At 38.1% G+C, this 16,682-nt stretch overlaps 1 protein-coding gene across 1 annotated transcript; it reads right to left on the bottom strand.

Annotated features, from left to right (window-relative positions):
• Positions 1 to 316: 316 nt before the first annotated feature.
• avl9 (AVL9 homolog (S. cerevisiase)) lies at positions 317 to 16,211 on the bottom strand. Its single transcript, XM_055059422.1, has 16 exons — positions 15,974 to 16,211; positions 12,687 to 12,807; positions 11,070 to 11,155; positions 10,860 to 10,931; positions 10,176 to 10,265; positions 10,039 to 10,105; positions 9,921 to 9,961; positions 9,814 to 9,852; positions 9,661 to 9,730; positions 8,783 to 9,261; positions 7,896 to 8,030; positions 7,600 to 7,819; positions 7,409 to 7,526; positions 6,288 to 6,341; positions 3,270 to 3,358; positions 317 to 3,192 (listed from the first exon to the last, which is right to left on the bottom strand). Exons 1-16 carry the CDS (start codon positions 16,055 to 16,057, stop codon positions 3,065 to 3,067), a joined length of 1,893 nt encoding a protein of 630 aa, XP_054915397.1. The 5' UTR covers positions 16,058 to 16,211; the 3' UTR covers positions 317 to 3,064.
• Between the last annotated feature and the right edge of the window lie 471 nt (positions 16,212 to 16,682).

Genomic DNA, 16,682 nt, shown 5'->3' with positions numbered 1-16,682 from the left:
GCTTCAGTTTTTAAACACTATTAACCATTTCATACCCACATCTTTAAACTCATATTTTTATAAATTACCCTTGATAAAAACAATAAAACGAGATCATTTCAAAAGGCTAAAAAATAGATTTATAAACACAAAAACAAAGGATATTAAATCTAGAATTTCAGTATGTTTTAGTTTTATAAACTCACCTTGCAGTTAATTGTAATTTTTCCTATTAATTACAGATTTTAATAATTAAGTTTTAATCATTTTGTTGGTTTTAGTTAACTATATAAACTGTGTTATTCACTAATATTTTAAAACCAAAAGGCCAGAAAAATAAAAATGCAACTTTTATTTCTTTTTAATGCAGCATCATGGTTCGTCACTTCCTTCTCTTCCAGAAAAATATTTCAGTTTACAATACATTCATTCAGTTTAAATACAAAATGAAAAGATAACAGATTAAAAAAGAAAAAAACAGCACAAATAATCCAAAACATTTAAAATCAAACAACTATGTGGAAAAACGACGTACTGGTCAATCATGCTCACTGGACGACAGTTCGCAGCATGGAGGGAAACGATCTTGAACGCACCTCAAAACGTACAGTCACAAGGTAAAGGTCCACAGACAGAAGAGTGGCTGCTTTGTGCAAATAAACACAGTGGTCCAGTGTTACAATGACACAACATGGATATATTTCTTATTCATATAACACGCTACACATCAATAAATAAGTCTTCAGGCTATTTTAGGTCTTATTAAATATAGTTCTCCAAATATATATTCATTTAAAAGTACAAAAAGGTCTGGGAAATGTTACCAACAGCCTTCAAACACAAACCTCCCTCATAATCAGAGGATGTTTTTACACCAAATCATTTTTGTCCTCAATGATTTCTGTAGCAGCACTGCGGTTGTTTCAGCATCAATGTTCATTTGAAATAAAAGTCTATTTAACTCATTTATAAAAATAATCCCTTTAATCCGCCTGTGATGCCAAGAAACACTCAAACAATGCTGAGGTTTAATATTAGCATGGTTTTAAACAGTTTTTGGTTTTATTGTGAATGGTAATATGATTTAAATATTTCAGTTTTAAAAATATATAAAAGCAACTTTAAATACAAGAGTCTGGAAAAAAATATTTATCAAGGAATTGTAGGTAAACAAATGTGCAACTAATCATTTTATTAATGAAACAAATACACTTATGAATGTATTTGATGCACAATGTTTTTCATAATTGATTTCAAAGTTTTAAAAAATAAAGACTTGGTAGCAATTTATTTAGTTAGCTAAAATAAATTCTGAGCAAATAAGACCCTTTTTAAAAGTTTATATTGAAAATCTATGACATAAAAATATATATAATAAATTACTAAAGCATTTAGTATTTTAGCTAGCATCTAATGCTAACAAAATCTACAACCTGATTGTAGGAACATGAACATTATTGAATTTATTGGTTACATTTTGATTAGAACTGGTTTCTGAGTAAACTGAGGTAATTCTTTTGTAAATATGTGCGTTTATGTATAAATCTAAACACACCATGTCAGCTAAATATTGTTTATTCCCTTTGTTAATTATTTTATACAAAAGATCAAACAAACAAAAATAAACCCTGATTTTAGTGTTCAAATAAGCATTTTATTTTTTAAATTTACTAACATATAAACCTGAATTTTTATCCTTTTTCTTCCAATTTAGTAAAAAATAATACATTTATTGTAAACACATAAGTTTCTGTTGCACTTCAATGAGTGAAAGTTGATTAAATTTCACATAATTAAAACAACCACAGTGTCACAACAAAGTCATTGGTGGAACAAAAATCAATTTAAAATCAAATTTTTCCAATTTTGTGAGATACTCAATCTACTGAGTAAAATCCCATGACCAAGGCATCTTAAATAACTTCTCCAGCAAAATGTTGACAAACCATAAAGTACGAAGAGTGAACACAGCAACACGAACTGCAGCACAGAGACTCTTAACTTCCAAAAGCCTCTTAAATGATCAGATTTGATCAAAGCAGTGGCAGCTTCCACCTCACAGTGATTTTGGGCTGCAGAGTAAATTTAGCGCCTGCAGGCGCATCCAGCTAACGCGCTGCAGAAAGCCCACAATCCGGGGTTCATCCTTCAGATTCCCGTGTGAATTTGAGGAAAAGTGATTGTTTTTATGCTCCATCCGCTGATGCAGGGCCGGTGCAGACAGAAAACAAAGAGTGAACCCACAAAAAACCCAGAAATTCTTTTGATTAATCTCAGAAATATTCTAGAAAAATCAATTTCCTGAGCTCCAAAAGTTACATTTTTTACTTTTGAAATGTTCTACAAATCTTTATTAATCTAAAAATTTTGTTTTTTTCTTGGAAATTTTAGATTTTCAAACTCATAAATATCAAAGTTTTTCCAAGAAAATTTCTGAGAATGTCAAAATATACATTTTTTCTAGAACATTTTTGTTTTGAAACTCAGAAATGGAATTATTTTTCTACAAAATTTCTCAGAGTAAGAAAAATTTGATCTTTCATATCAATTTTTTTTACTTTTAAAGCTCAGAAATTTTTAAGACTAATCTCAGAATTTGAGTTTTTTTCTTGAAACTATTTTTTCAAACCCAGAAATTTCATGTTTTTCTAGGAAATTTCTGAAAATTGTGAATTTTTTTTCTAAAAGATTTTTGACTTTTTAAACAAAGAAATTTTCAAGTTCTGTCCAGAAAAATTCCAAGATTAATCTCAAATTTTGTGATCTTTTTTCCCCCGGGAACTGTTTTTACTTTTGGAGTTCAGAAATATTCTTTTTTTCTAGAAATTTTCAGAAATTAATTTCAAAATGTAAGTTTTCTAAAAAAGTTTAAACTTTTTTCCAGATATTTCTGATATCAATCTAAAAATTTCACATTTGTTTCTAGTAAATTTTTGACTATTGACAGTCACTTCTTTTTCTCGAAAATTTCTGAGATTAATTTCAAAATTTCTGAAGAATCAGGCTGAGATTTCCTCGTTCTTTCTTTCTACGGCGGCCATACTCCGCTGCCGTTGCTAGGAGACGGACGTTTGGAGGGTAACTGTCATGGCTTCACCTCGGAGGCCGGTTCTGGACCTGAGGATGGGGTCAAAGGTGAAGGCTGAGCCAGCGTGGAGAACCAGGAAGACATCGCAGACTTGGCGCTCGTTAAGGCTCCGCCCACCGACTGACCTGATAAAACAACATTTCCATCAGAAACGCTTTTCTTTCAGTGGAGCTTTTCGTGAGACGTTTGGAGGTTTTCCTACCCACTGCCTTCCCGGTTTGGACGACGCTGCGGCTGGTCGTGATCATGGCGTTTCCGATCTTTTTCCCTCGTTCGCTGTTCTGCACCGAACTGCAGAAAGAAAAAACAGAATCAGAAATTAGAAAACAAAAAACTTTCGTTTTCAGATGTTTAGATGTTTCCCAAGCAAAGTGGACAGAAATGCAGCTCCTGCTTTATTCTGTTGAAGATTTGGAACAGTGCACACTTTTTCCTTCCACTTAACTTTCCATTACCAATTTTTTTTTTTAATTAACAGTTTTGTGGAATATTCAGTTTTTGAATAATAAAATCTTCTGCTGTCATTATCTGTAAGCCATAGTTAAAATGAACCAAAGCAAATGTAAACATGCTTTTTCCTTCCACTAAGCTTTCCATTAATATGATCATTCAAAAAATGTTTAATTGTATTTTAAAATATTCAGAGAAACAGAATTTTGTGCTTTTGAATTAAATCAATGATTCACTTTTGAAAATGCGAGCTGATCTCAGCCAAACCGTCGGCTAAACGCTGCACCTCAACTCCTTTACTGCAGGATGGAGTCATGATTCTGACCTTTACCCCTAAAGTGTGTTTCTGGAGAAAAATAGGTTGCTTCTGTGTCCACTTTCTGTCTCCTGGGCTGACCCAGATAAACATCTTATGTGCTGCAATAAAGAAAGATGCAATTGGCCGGCGGCGCTTTGGCTCGTCACGTGACTCGCCTCCTAAAACGTCTCTGCCACCAGCTGCTCTTTGTCCAGGAACAAGCTTCGTTTTTGCCCTCAGGGCTTCATCAAGTCAACCGTAGCTTCCCACTTTCTGCCTCCTTTTTATGTTTTAGCTCCAGCGACGAGCCTGGCGCTTTTACTTTCCCCCCTTCATCTGTCATCCAGGTTCAGGTTTCAGGAAAATAACTCTGTTTATTACTGAGGCTGAGTGTGGAAAATATTCACAATCAGGAAATTAATAATGTTTGATGACGTAGAGAATGAGATATTCTAGACTAGAAAAAATAAATACAAAAAGAACAAATTAATCACTTTCCATCATGGAGTATTACCATATTGCATATAAACCATGCTGTGGCGTCCCTCAGGGATGTGTTTTCCAGCCCTTTTGGTTTCAGTGCAACGTCTTGCAAATGTATTCACACTTTAAATTAGTTTTTCCCCATAAATTAAATCAGCCAACAACAAACTTCAGTCTACTTTATCGGGATTTGGGATCGAACAACACAAAGCAGAAGGAAGTCAATGTGTTTTTTCTTTTTTTTAATAGAAAATCTTAAAAGTGTCACCATTTGTTTTCAGATAATAAAATCTACTGATCCCACGACTTTGGCCCGTCGCATTAAACTCAAATGAAACACTGCAGAACAAAAACACAAAATCTCACCAAGTATTTTTATATAGTTTCTAGTGAAAATATCTTGGAATAAGACAGTAAATTTACAAGTTACCTAGGCAATTTTAGTAATATTGTAAGTAAATATTTACTTATTTTAAGTAAATAATTTTAACTTGTAAGTAAATAATTTCTTAATGATGTAAAAAACTTTTTTTACTAAAATAAAGTTCCATTAATCAGTAATTTTTCTTCAATATTAAGGAATTATTGACTTAAAACCAGCTCCTATATTTGAAGATTTTTTATTACTTCAAGTGAACTAAGATACTTGCATTAGAAACGGTGGGATTTTGTGTTTTTGCAGTGTATTTTCCACTGCATGCACCTGAACATGCTTTTATTTTACTCGGTGTTTTAGCTGGACGCTGTGAGCTGAGCCGACCCTCTGCAGCTTGTTTGTTTACTGAAGCTTTACGAGGGATTTCACAGCCGCTGGGACACCGAACACCTGCAGGTAAGGCGAGAGCCGCGGCCAGCGAGTCGAGTCCGACTTGCTCCTCCTCGTGTGGAGGTAACTCTACCTGCGGCGCGCCGCGCTTCCTGGAATGAAAGCCGAGCCGAGGGCCGAAGGAGTCGGAGGCTCCGGCTCGGTTTTTCAGAATGAAGCTCGCTCATTATTAATGACTCCTGCACAGACATTAGGCTGCATACAGTATTCATCAGGCATTCACAGCTGCAGGATCACTGTTTCTGATTTATTCTGTCTTTAACTCCTTATATGGGCACATAAAACTCAAAGAGCTTCTCAGAGTTGGATCTCCATTTGAAGGAAAATCAAACTGGGAGGAGGGAGAGACTGGAGACTTTTGTTTTGGTTTTGCTTGAATCTACTGACATGCTTTACATATTTTTCATTTTAATAATTGTAACAACCAACAATTATTTTAGGACTGGATTATCCCATTGATTATTCTGAAGATTAATTGATTAGTCAAATAAAAAATGTGCAACATTCTGCAGTTTTAATTATGCTATATTGAAAATACATTAAAAATGCAAAACAACAATCCTTAATGTTTTTAATGACATAATTTGAACCAGATGAAGCTAAAATTCCCACATGTGGAGTTCTGGGAGGAATATTTTAATTATTAATTACTAAATTAATCTGATTAATAATTTCAGCCCTAATTTGGAGGCATCTTCACTACTAAGACTGGTCAAAAGCGATTGCAGAGTGAATGCAGCAAGTTATTAAAAAATAAAATCCAATCATCCGTCTTCTGATCTCGTCATTATTGGGCCACATCTGAAATGAACAGTTCATGCAGAATGGGCCAAGAATTAACAGAAACTAAAGACTTTCTGTCAATAAAAATGATAGAGACCAAATAAAGAGCCTCATCCACCAAAGATATCACCACTAGTTGTCACAGATGTTCGAAGAAGCAGCAAAAGTTACAGAGGAGCTTCTGAAAATGATCCGTGACGTAAAACTTCCTCCTGATGTGAGAGATCAGTGAACTGTTTTGGCCACCAGAGGGCAGCAGATCCCTCGTTTTGAGTTCATCTTTGAAGATTAGAGACGGATCTACAGCTGGGTTTGAAAGTGTCTAATTTAAAGATTTGTCACCTTAGACGCTGAAAGCAGGAGAATAAAATTAAACTCACTGTGAGAGCCGCAGTTTGACGTCTGATACGCTGTACTGGCCCTGGAACGGGTGGCTGCAACACAGCGACATCCAATTAACGTCATCCTGCCTCATCCGATCCACAACACATTGAGAGGAACTTCAGAAATACTATATTTATCTAATATATGTACTATATTTAAGTCCCTATGTTTTCTACAAAGCTGTTTCTTGAATTTACTAGAAAAATGTTCCTGAGGGATTAATAAGGTTCAATCTGATCTAATAATCATTTTAATGCAAGAAGCAATATCATAAATATTCTAAATATTTACATTTTTTAATGTTTAATCAAACTAAAATAACAGCAAATCAATAGTTTTTCTGAATAATTTCTAATAAAAACACCAAAATATTTTTCTTGTTTTCCAGAATTCCAGTTCAGTTTCTTCTAATGCCTCCAGTAGTGGAGCTAATTGGCTAATAGCATCTAACTTTTCATTTGTGCTTTTGCTAACACTGATGTTAGCGCACTTAGCTTCCATTGAGGTTTATTTTTCACTGGGATAAATACAGGCTGAGTTTTAAACTTTTAGTTTAATCAAATTCAGCATCTGTGCTAAAGTTTCGATTATTGATAAAGTAGTTAGATGTTTATTTTCATGCTCTTATTTTGAAATGATTGTTTCAACACTTCCTTTAGTATTAGCTTCTGCTAAATATTCATTCTGCTAACGTTAGTGTTAGCCCAACAAATGTTTACCAATAGTGCTATAGCATTAGCAAAATGAATGTTCATTGTTTGCACTTAAGGGTTAATAAAACTAATGTTTATTGCTAGAATTAATGTTTATCATTAGCGCTTTAGTGTTAGCAGAAACTATGTCTATGGTTAATCCTTTAGTTAGCCAAACTAATATTTATAGTTAAACATTAGAAGAACCTATCACTTATTGCTTTAGCTTTAGCAGAAGCTATGTATATTATTAGCACTTTAGCATTAGCAGAACTAGTGTTTATTGCACATGCTTTAGCGTTAGCACAAATCACATCTTAGTTAGCAGTTCCCTCCATAATTTATAAAATATATTTGCAGTTAGTTAAACATCTTTATTTGTCTTGCTGCGGTGCAAGATGAGGTGGCCGGGTTGGTCCACCTACCCTGGAGTGATCGCCGTCATGCCGGGATGTTTGTTACTGAACCAAACCCGGAAGTTGTGGGTGTTCTTCCACGCTGCGATGAACGGCACCCCATAATCGGCCAGCAGCCTCTCATTATCTGACAGAAAGAGGACAAGGAGTCAGGCTGGGATGAAATCATGACATCACAGGATGTTCTCCAGATTTCCCACCTGGCTGTAGCGCAGAGGAGAGCAAGGAGTGCAGGTAGAGGGTGAACTGAGCTCTGATCCACTCGTCTCCTCCCTCCCAGCCCGTCCCGTCCAGGAACACGTCGTCTCTGTTCTCCGTCACATGTTTCACCAGGTAATCTGCGAAGCGCAGGTCAGCCGTCGTCAGGCTCAGGATCTTCCGGAGTTCTGGGTCCTGGATCTGGATCCGAGCTTCCTCCACCTGCAGAAGCGAAGGCGTTCAGATTAATGCGCCCGCTTTCCTGATTAAACAGGCGCCGTGAACGAGCAGCATTCACTTCAACGACGGCGTCACTGAGGTGCCTCTGCTGGCGGAAAAGGATGTTGGTCGCCCCGGCAACAAAGCCTCGAACGGCGACGTCCGACAAAAGGTGATGCTGCTGCAGAGCCATGTAAGGCAGGCACAGGTAGCCCTGGCAACGACACAAGCAAAGAGAAAATAATAGAGCTAACGTCTTAAAGGGAACTTATTATTCAAAATCCCCATTTAGTTTGTTTTCCAACTTCCACTTTGGTCTCAACTGCCTCTATTACCCACCCAAAACCTTTGTTGCCCAAAGGTTTTTGGGCAACAAGTTAATATCTGAAAAGTCGTATTCGGTTACCTAGCAACCCAAGCAGAGCTGCACCCCGATTGGCCGGCTGGTTTTACCGCCATAAAAAGCGTTTTGTTGTTGAATTACCATCCAGAAACCATTTGCCGTATTCCTGTTGATTGTGCAGGAGGCTCCACTTCTGCTTATCATCAGAGATGAACTGTTGTATAATTGCGTGTCTGTTTGCAGCCATTTTCACATTAAAATGTTGAGCTTGGGGGCATCATTTGGATTTAAAGTGACAGTAGTTCATTCTGTGATGAACTGACCCGACTGAAATCTCATCATCTATGAATAATTTTATGCAAAAAGCTGAAATGGACATGTTTTGTAGCCCGTAGACCAGGGGTGATCAAAATGTGGCCCGAGAGCAATCTGTGGTCCTGAGGATTGTTGTTCAGCCCTGAACCACGAGCCAAGAACGCCAAAAATTTGGACAACAAAACAGAAAAAGTTGGAAATTATTTGTTTTTCTGTAAGGAGGCTGCAGTCTGAACCCCATACACACATGACTCCAGTTTAGGAACCACAACATGTCCCGTTAGAACCAGGCAGCTGGTTTTACTTACCTTAGTGAAGATGGGGAGCGGCAGGCCGTACTGATCCTCCTCCAGACCCGACACCAAACCCTGGATGACCCCTCCCTGACCGCCGACCCCCAGCGGCTGCACCGTGATTGGAGTTCCCGGTTTGGAGTCGAAGGCGTCCGGCATATTCGACCCGCTGCTGCCAGCTCCAGGTTCTTTGTGTTCCTCCAACACGCTGGGGTCCAGAGTCTCCCAGTCGCTCTCTGAAGACTCTGGAGAGGTTCGTGACGGCGGTTTGAGGTGGTTGCTGTCGTCCTGCCCGCCGTTCCCTGATGACAGGGACTCTGTGGCCGGCTGAGTGGCCGGCTGAGTGGCCTCCATGTTGGCCTGGGCGATGTCGGTGACGGACACGGAGACGAACTCCTCGGCTCCCAAGCCACTCTCCACCAGAATCAGGTCGTCCGACAAGCTGCTCTTTGGTTTGTAGTGCGACGAATCCACCAGGCCGTGTTCGATCATACCTGCAGAAACATCGACGGAGACGGTAAGCTCACATCGCGGCAGGGGTCAGGGGTCAGCTGCCACACCTGCCAGGAACTGCTGCAGCTTAATACCAGCAGCATGCAGCTTCTGTGGGAACCGGTTTTTGGGACAAATGGCTTTTGTGACTGATGCTCTTTCTTAAAGTAGATTTTTATGAAAATGTGTAATTTTTCTCAGGTTCCATAAAAGAAAATATGCATTTTCTTCTGTTTTACATTCTATAAATAAGAATAGAATTATTGTCTCTTTAAAAATGAGAACAAATTCCCTTCAGAAGATATTCATGAATGTGCATAATTTGTGTTTTTCAACATTAGTGGTTTATTTTTCTGGATGAGGGAGTGAAAATGGCTCAGATGTTCTGAGGAGTTACTGACCCGGGAAAAGTGACAGAACCGTCATCAGCGCTCCAACCAGCCTGTTTACAGGAGAAACATAGAATAGGACCTGCAGACAGAAACAGACAGTCAGTTCTGTTTGATCACATGTGGAGACCCAAAACAACAGAGTAAGAATTTGACTTTTCTCACCTTCTTCTCCAACAGAATGAGCTTGAAGAGGATGAGAACCTGCAAAACGATTAAAAATGTTAGGAAAAGTTGATATTTTAGCATCTTGTGAATGTTTTTGTTACAACCTTGTGTTGAAAGTGCAGGATGAGATCTCTCGGTGATAAGCCTGAGGAGAAAAAAACTAATGAATGAGGAGTTTTCCAGGAGAAGATGAAGCGTTTCTGGAGGTTGGAGTCTGCGTACCGAGATAAACCTGCGACCCCTCCAGAGTGGAGCCCCTCAGGGAGCCATTCATGTGCTCATACAGCTCCTAAACAGGAAGCCAGGGGTTGTCACGACAGGAAACAGGAAGTGAATCTCATAAAGTATCTTAGATTCACCTTCAGGATGGAGATCTGGGAGAAATCTTTCTCTTCGAAGTAGGCGTGTGTGATGAGCTGCAGCTTCGCTTGGAGCAAACCGTAGAGAGGCTGGAGAGAGAGAGTCAGCAGTGATTCAGAAACATCATGACCCAAACATGGAGGAGGATTTTCCCCCGACCGGGACACAGATCCATGAATCACTGAGGTTCCTGCCAACTAATGAGATCTACTGATTGTAATCAGCTGATCAGCAGCAGCTGCCAGTAAACCGTCGCTAAACTGTGAAAAACCAGACAGAGAAAAAAATACTTTAATCAAACCAGATTCATTCCTGAACAGCAGAGGAGATAAAATAAACACAATAAAATCCCCAAAGGTTCAGGGAAAAACTCAAAAATCTGACAAAGTTTCCAGGATTGTTGCTTCTTTTGTTTTATTGAAAAAAATTAAAGGTCGACAAAAAATAACTCGAAAGAAGGAAGGAAGGAATAAAGGAAGGACAGAGGGTCAAATGAAGGGTTGGATGTTTAAATGGATAGATGTGTCTTTAGAGTAAAACTCTTCCTGGAATGACCTCTGACCCCTGTTTTCCTCTTTCCTTTGCCCCAGATCAGGTTTGCTGATCCAACTGATTTAAGTTCAGTCCAATTCGATGCGAAGTCTCGGTTTGTTGAGCTGAACCTGAAGCTGGCGGCGACTCACCACTCGACTGAGGACACAGACGCTCTTCTGGACCGTCTCCCTGGTAACGTCCGCCTTTCGGACCTTCAGGGCCTGAAATCACATCCACATGGATGAAGAACAAGCAGGTAACCCAACAGTTTCCATCAACATGCAACACTTAGATCAATGAGGTCAAAGTTCAACCTGTAGAATCCTCTACAGCATTTTATTTAAATGAGTTTCACTAACCTTCGACTCTATTTGGCGATAACAGGACACTCCATAGACGCACTTCATGTCTCCACTGAGAGGCGGCAGGTGAAAATACACAGTGTCTGCAAAACAGGAAGAAAGTAAATCAAGCTGTTTTCACACCTGACGTCCAGGTAAACACGGTTCGATTGGGGACAAAAACTGCAACAGATTTGCATTTTCAGCTGCTGCACTGAATCAAACAAACCAAAAACTTTGAAAGACATGTTCCCCTCCTTTCCTGTGGGGGCGCTGCACCAAGAACTACAGAAGGAAAAGACACAAAAACCTCTGAAGACACTGAGCAGAACTTCCTATTTCACAAAATGAGGTAGTGTCAAATTTTAGAGCTTGTAGGATTTCTATTTTGACGATTTGCCATTTCTCCCACTAGCACAAAAACAGCACATTTGTTTGGCTTGTATTTACCCAGAATTCCTTGCTCTTTAGTCCACTTCCTGCTTTTGGAGCAACCAATAACCAACATAAGTAAAGACTGATTTTAGTCTTTTTTTAACTATATCAGCTCGATAAGCAAAACTGGTTTGATATTAACGTGCAGATATGTTTTATAACATTTTCTCCTTATAAACTAAGAACAGATCATGTTTTAATAGTAAATCAATAAGGAGTAAACGCTGATTAAACTGGTTTTGGAGTCCTCTTCGCCTGCAGTCGTTTTAATCTGATTTTGCCTGGTGAACAAAATGTCACAACGGTCAGCCTCATTTCCATCTGAGTGTTTCTGAGGAGATTTTCTGTGGTTCAGAGCGACAGCAGAGTTGATCAACACAGACTGAAGATTTCAGAGAAGAGGCGCCAGCGGCGACATCGCAGAGTCGCTGCTCTTAAAGAAAACAGGATTCTGCAAAATGACAAATAATCCTCAGGGAAAGAAGAAGAAAAACGAAATTTAGCCAACAGGAAGATCTGCAGCAAAAAGAGAGAAAAAGAAATCTCTGAACTGGATCTTGAAGCAGGAACTAAACTTTCAGACCTTAAAACCTTTGGAAAACAAGATGGAGGATTCCAGATGCATCTTTTTAAGCCCATGTTGCTATGGCTATCACTGGTTGACCATTGTGCTATGAAACCAAAACCCAGCAGCCTCCCTGAGACGCGGCTGCTTTATGAGCGGCTCAGGCATAAAAGATTTATTATGCTGTGAAAAACCGGCTGATAAGAATCCAGAAAGATGCAGAGATAAGAGTTAAATATTAGACTGGAAATCTGGTTTCAGGAAGATGAAACCAGGAGGTTTTCCAGCCTGAATATTAACTTTGGCTCAGAGCCTGATGTTTGCCTTCACACGCAGGAAAAGCTGGAAGTCACAGCCACTCTGCCAGCTTTGACAAAGGTTTAAAAATAAAACGTTTTCAAGAAAAATTCATATTTCCCCAGACATTATTCATTATAAACGATAAATTCAGATAAAGATATAACACTGGAACAAAATAACAAAACACCACAAATAACAGCAACTGAAATTAATTATGACGTATTTGTAAACTAAAAAACGGGCTAGTTGAGAAAAACACACTGAAAATGATCCAGAAAGCCAGTATTTGAAAGCTTTTTCAATGTGAGATCTCTGTGGATCTGGCGGCGCCGTACCTTCCTGGTAGTTGTGTGCTCCATCGGGCAGAGCCAGGAAAGGGAGGTACTTCCACTCCTCCGGCAGCAGGCCGCTGTCGTGACCCTCGTTTGGCATCAGCGGGGGGTACGAGAACTCAACCTGGGGACAGCAGGAAGCAAAAGCTCGGTCACTTCCTGTCATTCAGGAAGAAAGTTGTCGTTTCTTCATTTTTCAGATCGTTTTGTTGAATCCAGCTGGAAGATATCGGTTTGTACGAGAGCAGATATAGACATCATCTTTCTGACCTTTGAACCCTTCCCAGATTGATGGGCAGCAACAATTGCTTCGCTCGCTGCTCGCAGCTGATTACTTACAAATATTCAATTATTTTGACAATTAATCAATTATTTTTGATGATTAATCGGTTTTATAAATCACCATTTCACATTCTACAGATTTTTTATTTCACTAAATATATTAAAAGATGCAAGTAAATAAATTAAAAGCAAACATTTTATTACCTAAAATGCAATAATACAACATTCCTTTAGTAAATTTGAACCAGGTGAAGCTAAAACTGCCATCAGTTTTGGCTCAAACATATTTAGAAAAAGCTTGAATGCAAAATGTGTATAATTTTGTATAGTCTTGGCTTAATTATAAAAAAAAAAAATTTCAGCAAATGCCCTTTTTTGAGTCTGCATACTTCAGTTAAAGATGAATAACTACCAAGATAGTTAACGATTATTTAAATAATTGATTAATCGTTTCAGTCCTACCAGTACACTAAAGTCCTGCTACGGAAATGGTTCAGCTGCTTAAACCTCCTCTTTAAAACGTCTCATGTTTCACAAAACTTGTTTGGTTTTTGTTGAGCTCAAAGAAAACTCTCCCTCCGCAGCTGCAGTGCTGAATTAAAACCTGTTGCTCCTGAACGCAGCACACACCCACAAACAATGACTCAGTTCTGCAGGAAAAAATGGGAGCAACTCCTCCAGGCCGAGGCGTCGCAAGCCTGACACGATAAGCAATAAATCAATTAATCACTTGATGATAAATTAAAAAGAGATGGGTAATTTGCATTTGGACAACAATCTGCAAAGAAATGCTTTCCTATAAGATTGTTGAAAAGCCGACATTTTGAAAAATGCTGCAAACATTTGACTCCCAGTAAGAAGTAGTTATTTTCTGCATCTTTTTATCTTACTTGAGTCGATCCTGCCCCTTTTGCCTGTTTTCTAATTAATTAATCAACTAATTTAGTAGTTGATTAATCTAACTGGAGTTTACATCTGTAAAAATGTATATTTGCTGAAAAAAACTAACAAGTTCAGAGCAGCAATTAAGCCAAAACTGTACAAAGTATAAACACATTTCGCATTTAAAAGGAAAAACCTTTTTTTATCTGTAAACCTGTTATATTCTGAACTCATCAAGTGGCATCATTAGCTACCCCTGGTTAATATTCTGTGAAAGAAATTTCCTTTAAATCATGTTGTGATATTGAATTATTAATTTACAAAATAATCAACAGATGTTTTCTGCAGATATATCCTTTGCTACAAATAATCAAATTTTTACTGAAGGAATACTATGTTATTGCATTTTTGGCAAAAAAATAAAAGTATCTAAATTATTGGCACGTTTGTATTTTTTTATGTTTTTAAAATCTTTGGTTAAATTACAAATATGCAGAAAATGCCTGTTTTTTATTATCCTATTAATTGATTAATCACCAAACTAATTGATTACTAAAATAATCATTAGCTACAGACCCAGGGAGAGAGAAGGCCACAAACCCAAATGTCTGATACTCAGGAGGAGGCCGCTGACCCTGATCAGATAACCTCAGAGCACTTTGTCCTCGCTCTCAACTTTACGTGAGAAAAAAAAAAACTCTCTCTCTCTTTTTTAATCTTTCAAGATGGCGAGCAGCTGCTCCTGAGGCTGCAGAGCGACATGATGCAGACAGATGGAGAGCGGCGACAACACCGAGGCAAACTGGTTTATGGCCGTCCGTTCACCAGGTCATGCATTTTAAAGAAGGGAAGTAGAGGACGAATACCTCATGTTCAGCATGTCCACTTTCACTGATTAGCAGATGGAGGAGACAACGTCTGGGCTGAGAAATGAATTTAATCTGAAAATATGGCTCAAAAACATGAAGCTAGGTGTTTCATTCATTGAATTTTTTTTAAAGACTGGCTGTGTTGCACTCTATGCTAAAAACCATCCAGGAAGTGTTTCAGAAATGTTTGACTTTTTGATTGCCCTTTTTGGATTATTAACAAAAATGTTCCAGTTCATTCACAAACCAATCTCCCAGTCGAGAAACATTCAAGAGAATGCTGTTAATTCTCTATAAAAGTAGCCAACATGATCAAATCAATCCCATTCCTGCAAAGTTTTGCGTTACATCACAGAATTTGGCACAAAACTACTTTTACCTAATAAAGACCTTAGTCACAAAGATGCTAATTATCAAGGAGAATAACCATGATGAAAGTAAAGAACGAGGAAACGTGGCTTTTTTGCAGTTTATATTGTTTTCTCAATATTAAATAATAAAGTGTTTATTTGTCCTATAATACTGGAACTCTACAAAATATGTTATTTGCATGCAATGCAGTAGTTTGTGACTCCACGAATTTAACGATTAATATTACACACACACACACACTGATATTCCAGGGACAAAATGTGTACAATGTATTACTGTTTCTCAACTGAAGTGAATAAATTGCATCAAATTTTGCATTTATCTTTGTTCAAAACATTGATAATGAGGTGTTTTTATTCACAGTTGAAGTCTAAACACAACAAAGCAACAAACCACTAGGGGAATTTCATTAAGATTGTGTTGTTGCTACAATGTTTTTTAAAATTAAACGTGCAGATATGCGTGTTTCAGTAGATATGAAATCAAAACGGAACTAATCTTGTTTTTCAGGAAGTATTTCATAGTTTTGATAAATATGCAACTGAAACAACTGCAACAAAAACAGAGTGGGCAGCCAATCGCCTTGCTAATCAATCAATTAATCTTAAAATGATTAAAGTAAACCGGATGGGGGATCCGGTGGATCCACTGAACTGTAAAAATATTTCAGTTGGAAATAGAAAGTAAGTGAAAGTAAGTAAACAGCTGATTCTTCATTTCCATACCAATGAAAGACTCCAAAAATCATGTTTATTATTTACAATATTCTATCCAGATGTATCCACAGCGAGAGTATTACGTCGGGGGTAATTTTAGTAGGAATGCGACTTTAAATGACAGATAGTTAGCCGGAGTTAGCATGAAGCAGGAGCTTCGAGTAGCTACCTGACAGCCCTTCTTATGGTGAAATCCAACCACCACGATGTGCAGCACTGGCCCCTTCATCTCGTCTCTGCCCTGAGACTCCATTTCGACCGTTAGTGTTCAGTTCTGGCGGTCCAGCTTCGGTTTCCCCTCGGGAGTCCGGTGTAAACAGCACACAGAGCCGAGTTCTAGCCCCGAGTCTGTCACACACAAGCAGCAACAACAGCCACAAACCTGAGCTGGCTCGACTCACAGCCGGATCAACGAGAGGGTTCCCTGCAGCGTACTTCCGCCCTCGCTTTGCCTCTGAAAGCTTCATAAACGCTAGCTAGCTAACAAAGTTAGCTTTAGCTTTAAAGACATTTATTTGAAATTGGGTCAAAAATATATCAATTGTTGTAGCTATATCTTGATAAACTTTAAGATTGTGTTCATTTGAAGTCTTGTAGCTAAATATAAATATATAATAATGATAAACGAGTAAATTGTTTTAAGATTCCCATATGCTAAGTGGGGCTACCAAACTGCATAGGTTTATTTCAAGTTAAGTCATTTGTTATTATCATTGCTTGATAAACATTCTAGAAAAATTAGAGAAAATCTCAAGTGACAGTTTTAAATCTCTAACTGGGCTGAAAGTATCCAACTGGAATTTATCTCAGTTCAAAATGTTCATTGAACTTTGCTAAAGTGTGATATTTTTTGTGTGTTTGTAGATGTAGATTAAGTT

This window comes from Poeciliopsis prolifica, unplaced genomic scaffold (genome assembly GCF_027474105.1).
Source record: "Poeciliopsis prolifica strain line A6 unplaced genomic scaffold, Auburn_PproV2 SCAFFOLD054, whole genome shotgun sequence".
Classification (NCBI taxonomy): domain Eukaryota; kingdom Metazoa; phylum Chordata; class Actinopteri; order Cyprinodontiformes; family Poeciliidae; genus Poeciliopsis; species Poeciliopsis prolifica.
Note: the sequence above shows the minus strand (reverse complement) of the source record. Positions and strands in the feature narration are given on the sequence as shown.

Bases quoted from the DNA above. Each gene is read 5' to 3' on its own strand.
- avl9 (XM_055059422.1), bottom strand. From the start codon at position 16,057: ATGGAGTCTCAGGGCAGAGACGAGATGAAGGGGCCAGTGCTGCACATC. The intron at 7,820-7,895 runs GTGAATGCTGCT...TCGCTTCTGCAG, and splicing joins TCAGTGACGCCGTCGTTGAA to GTGGAGGAAGCTCGGATCCA. The intron at 3,359-6,287 runs GTGAGTTTAATT...TTCTTTCTGCAG, and splicing joins GTCAAACTGCGGCTCTCACA to TTCGGTGCAGAACAGCGAAC.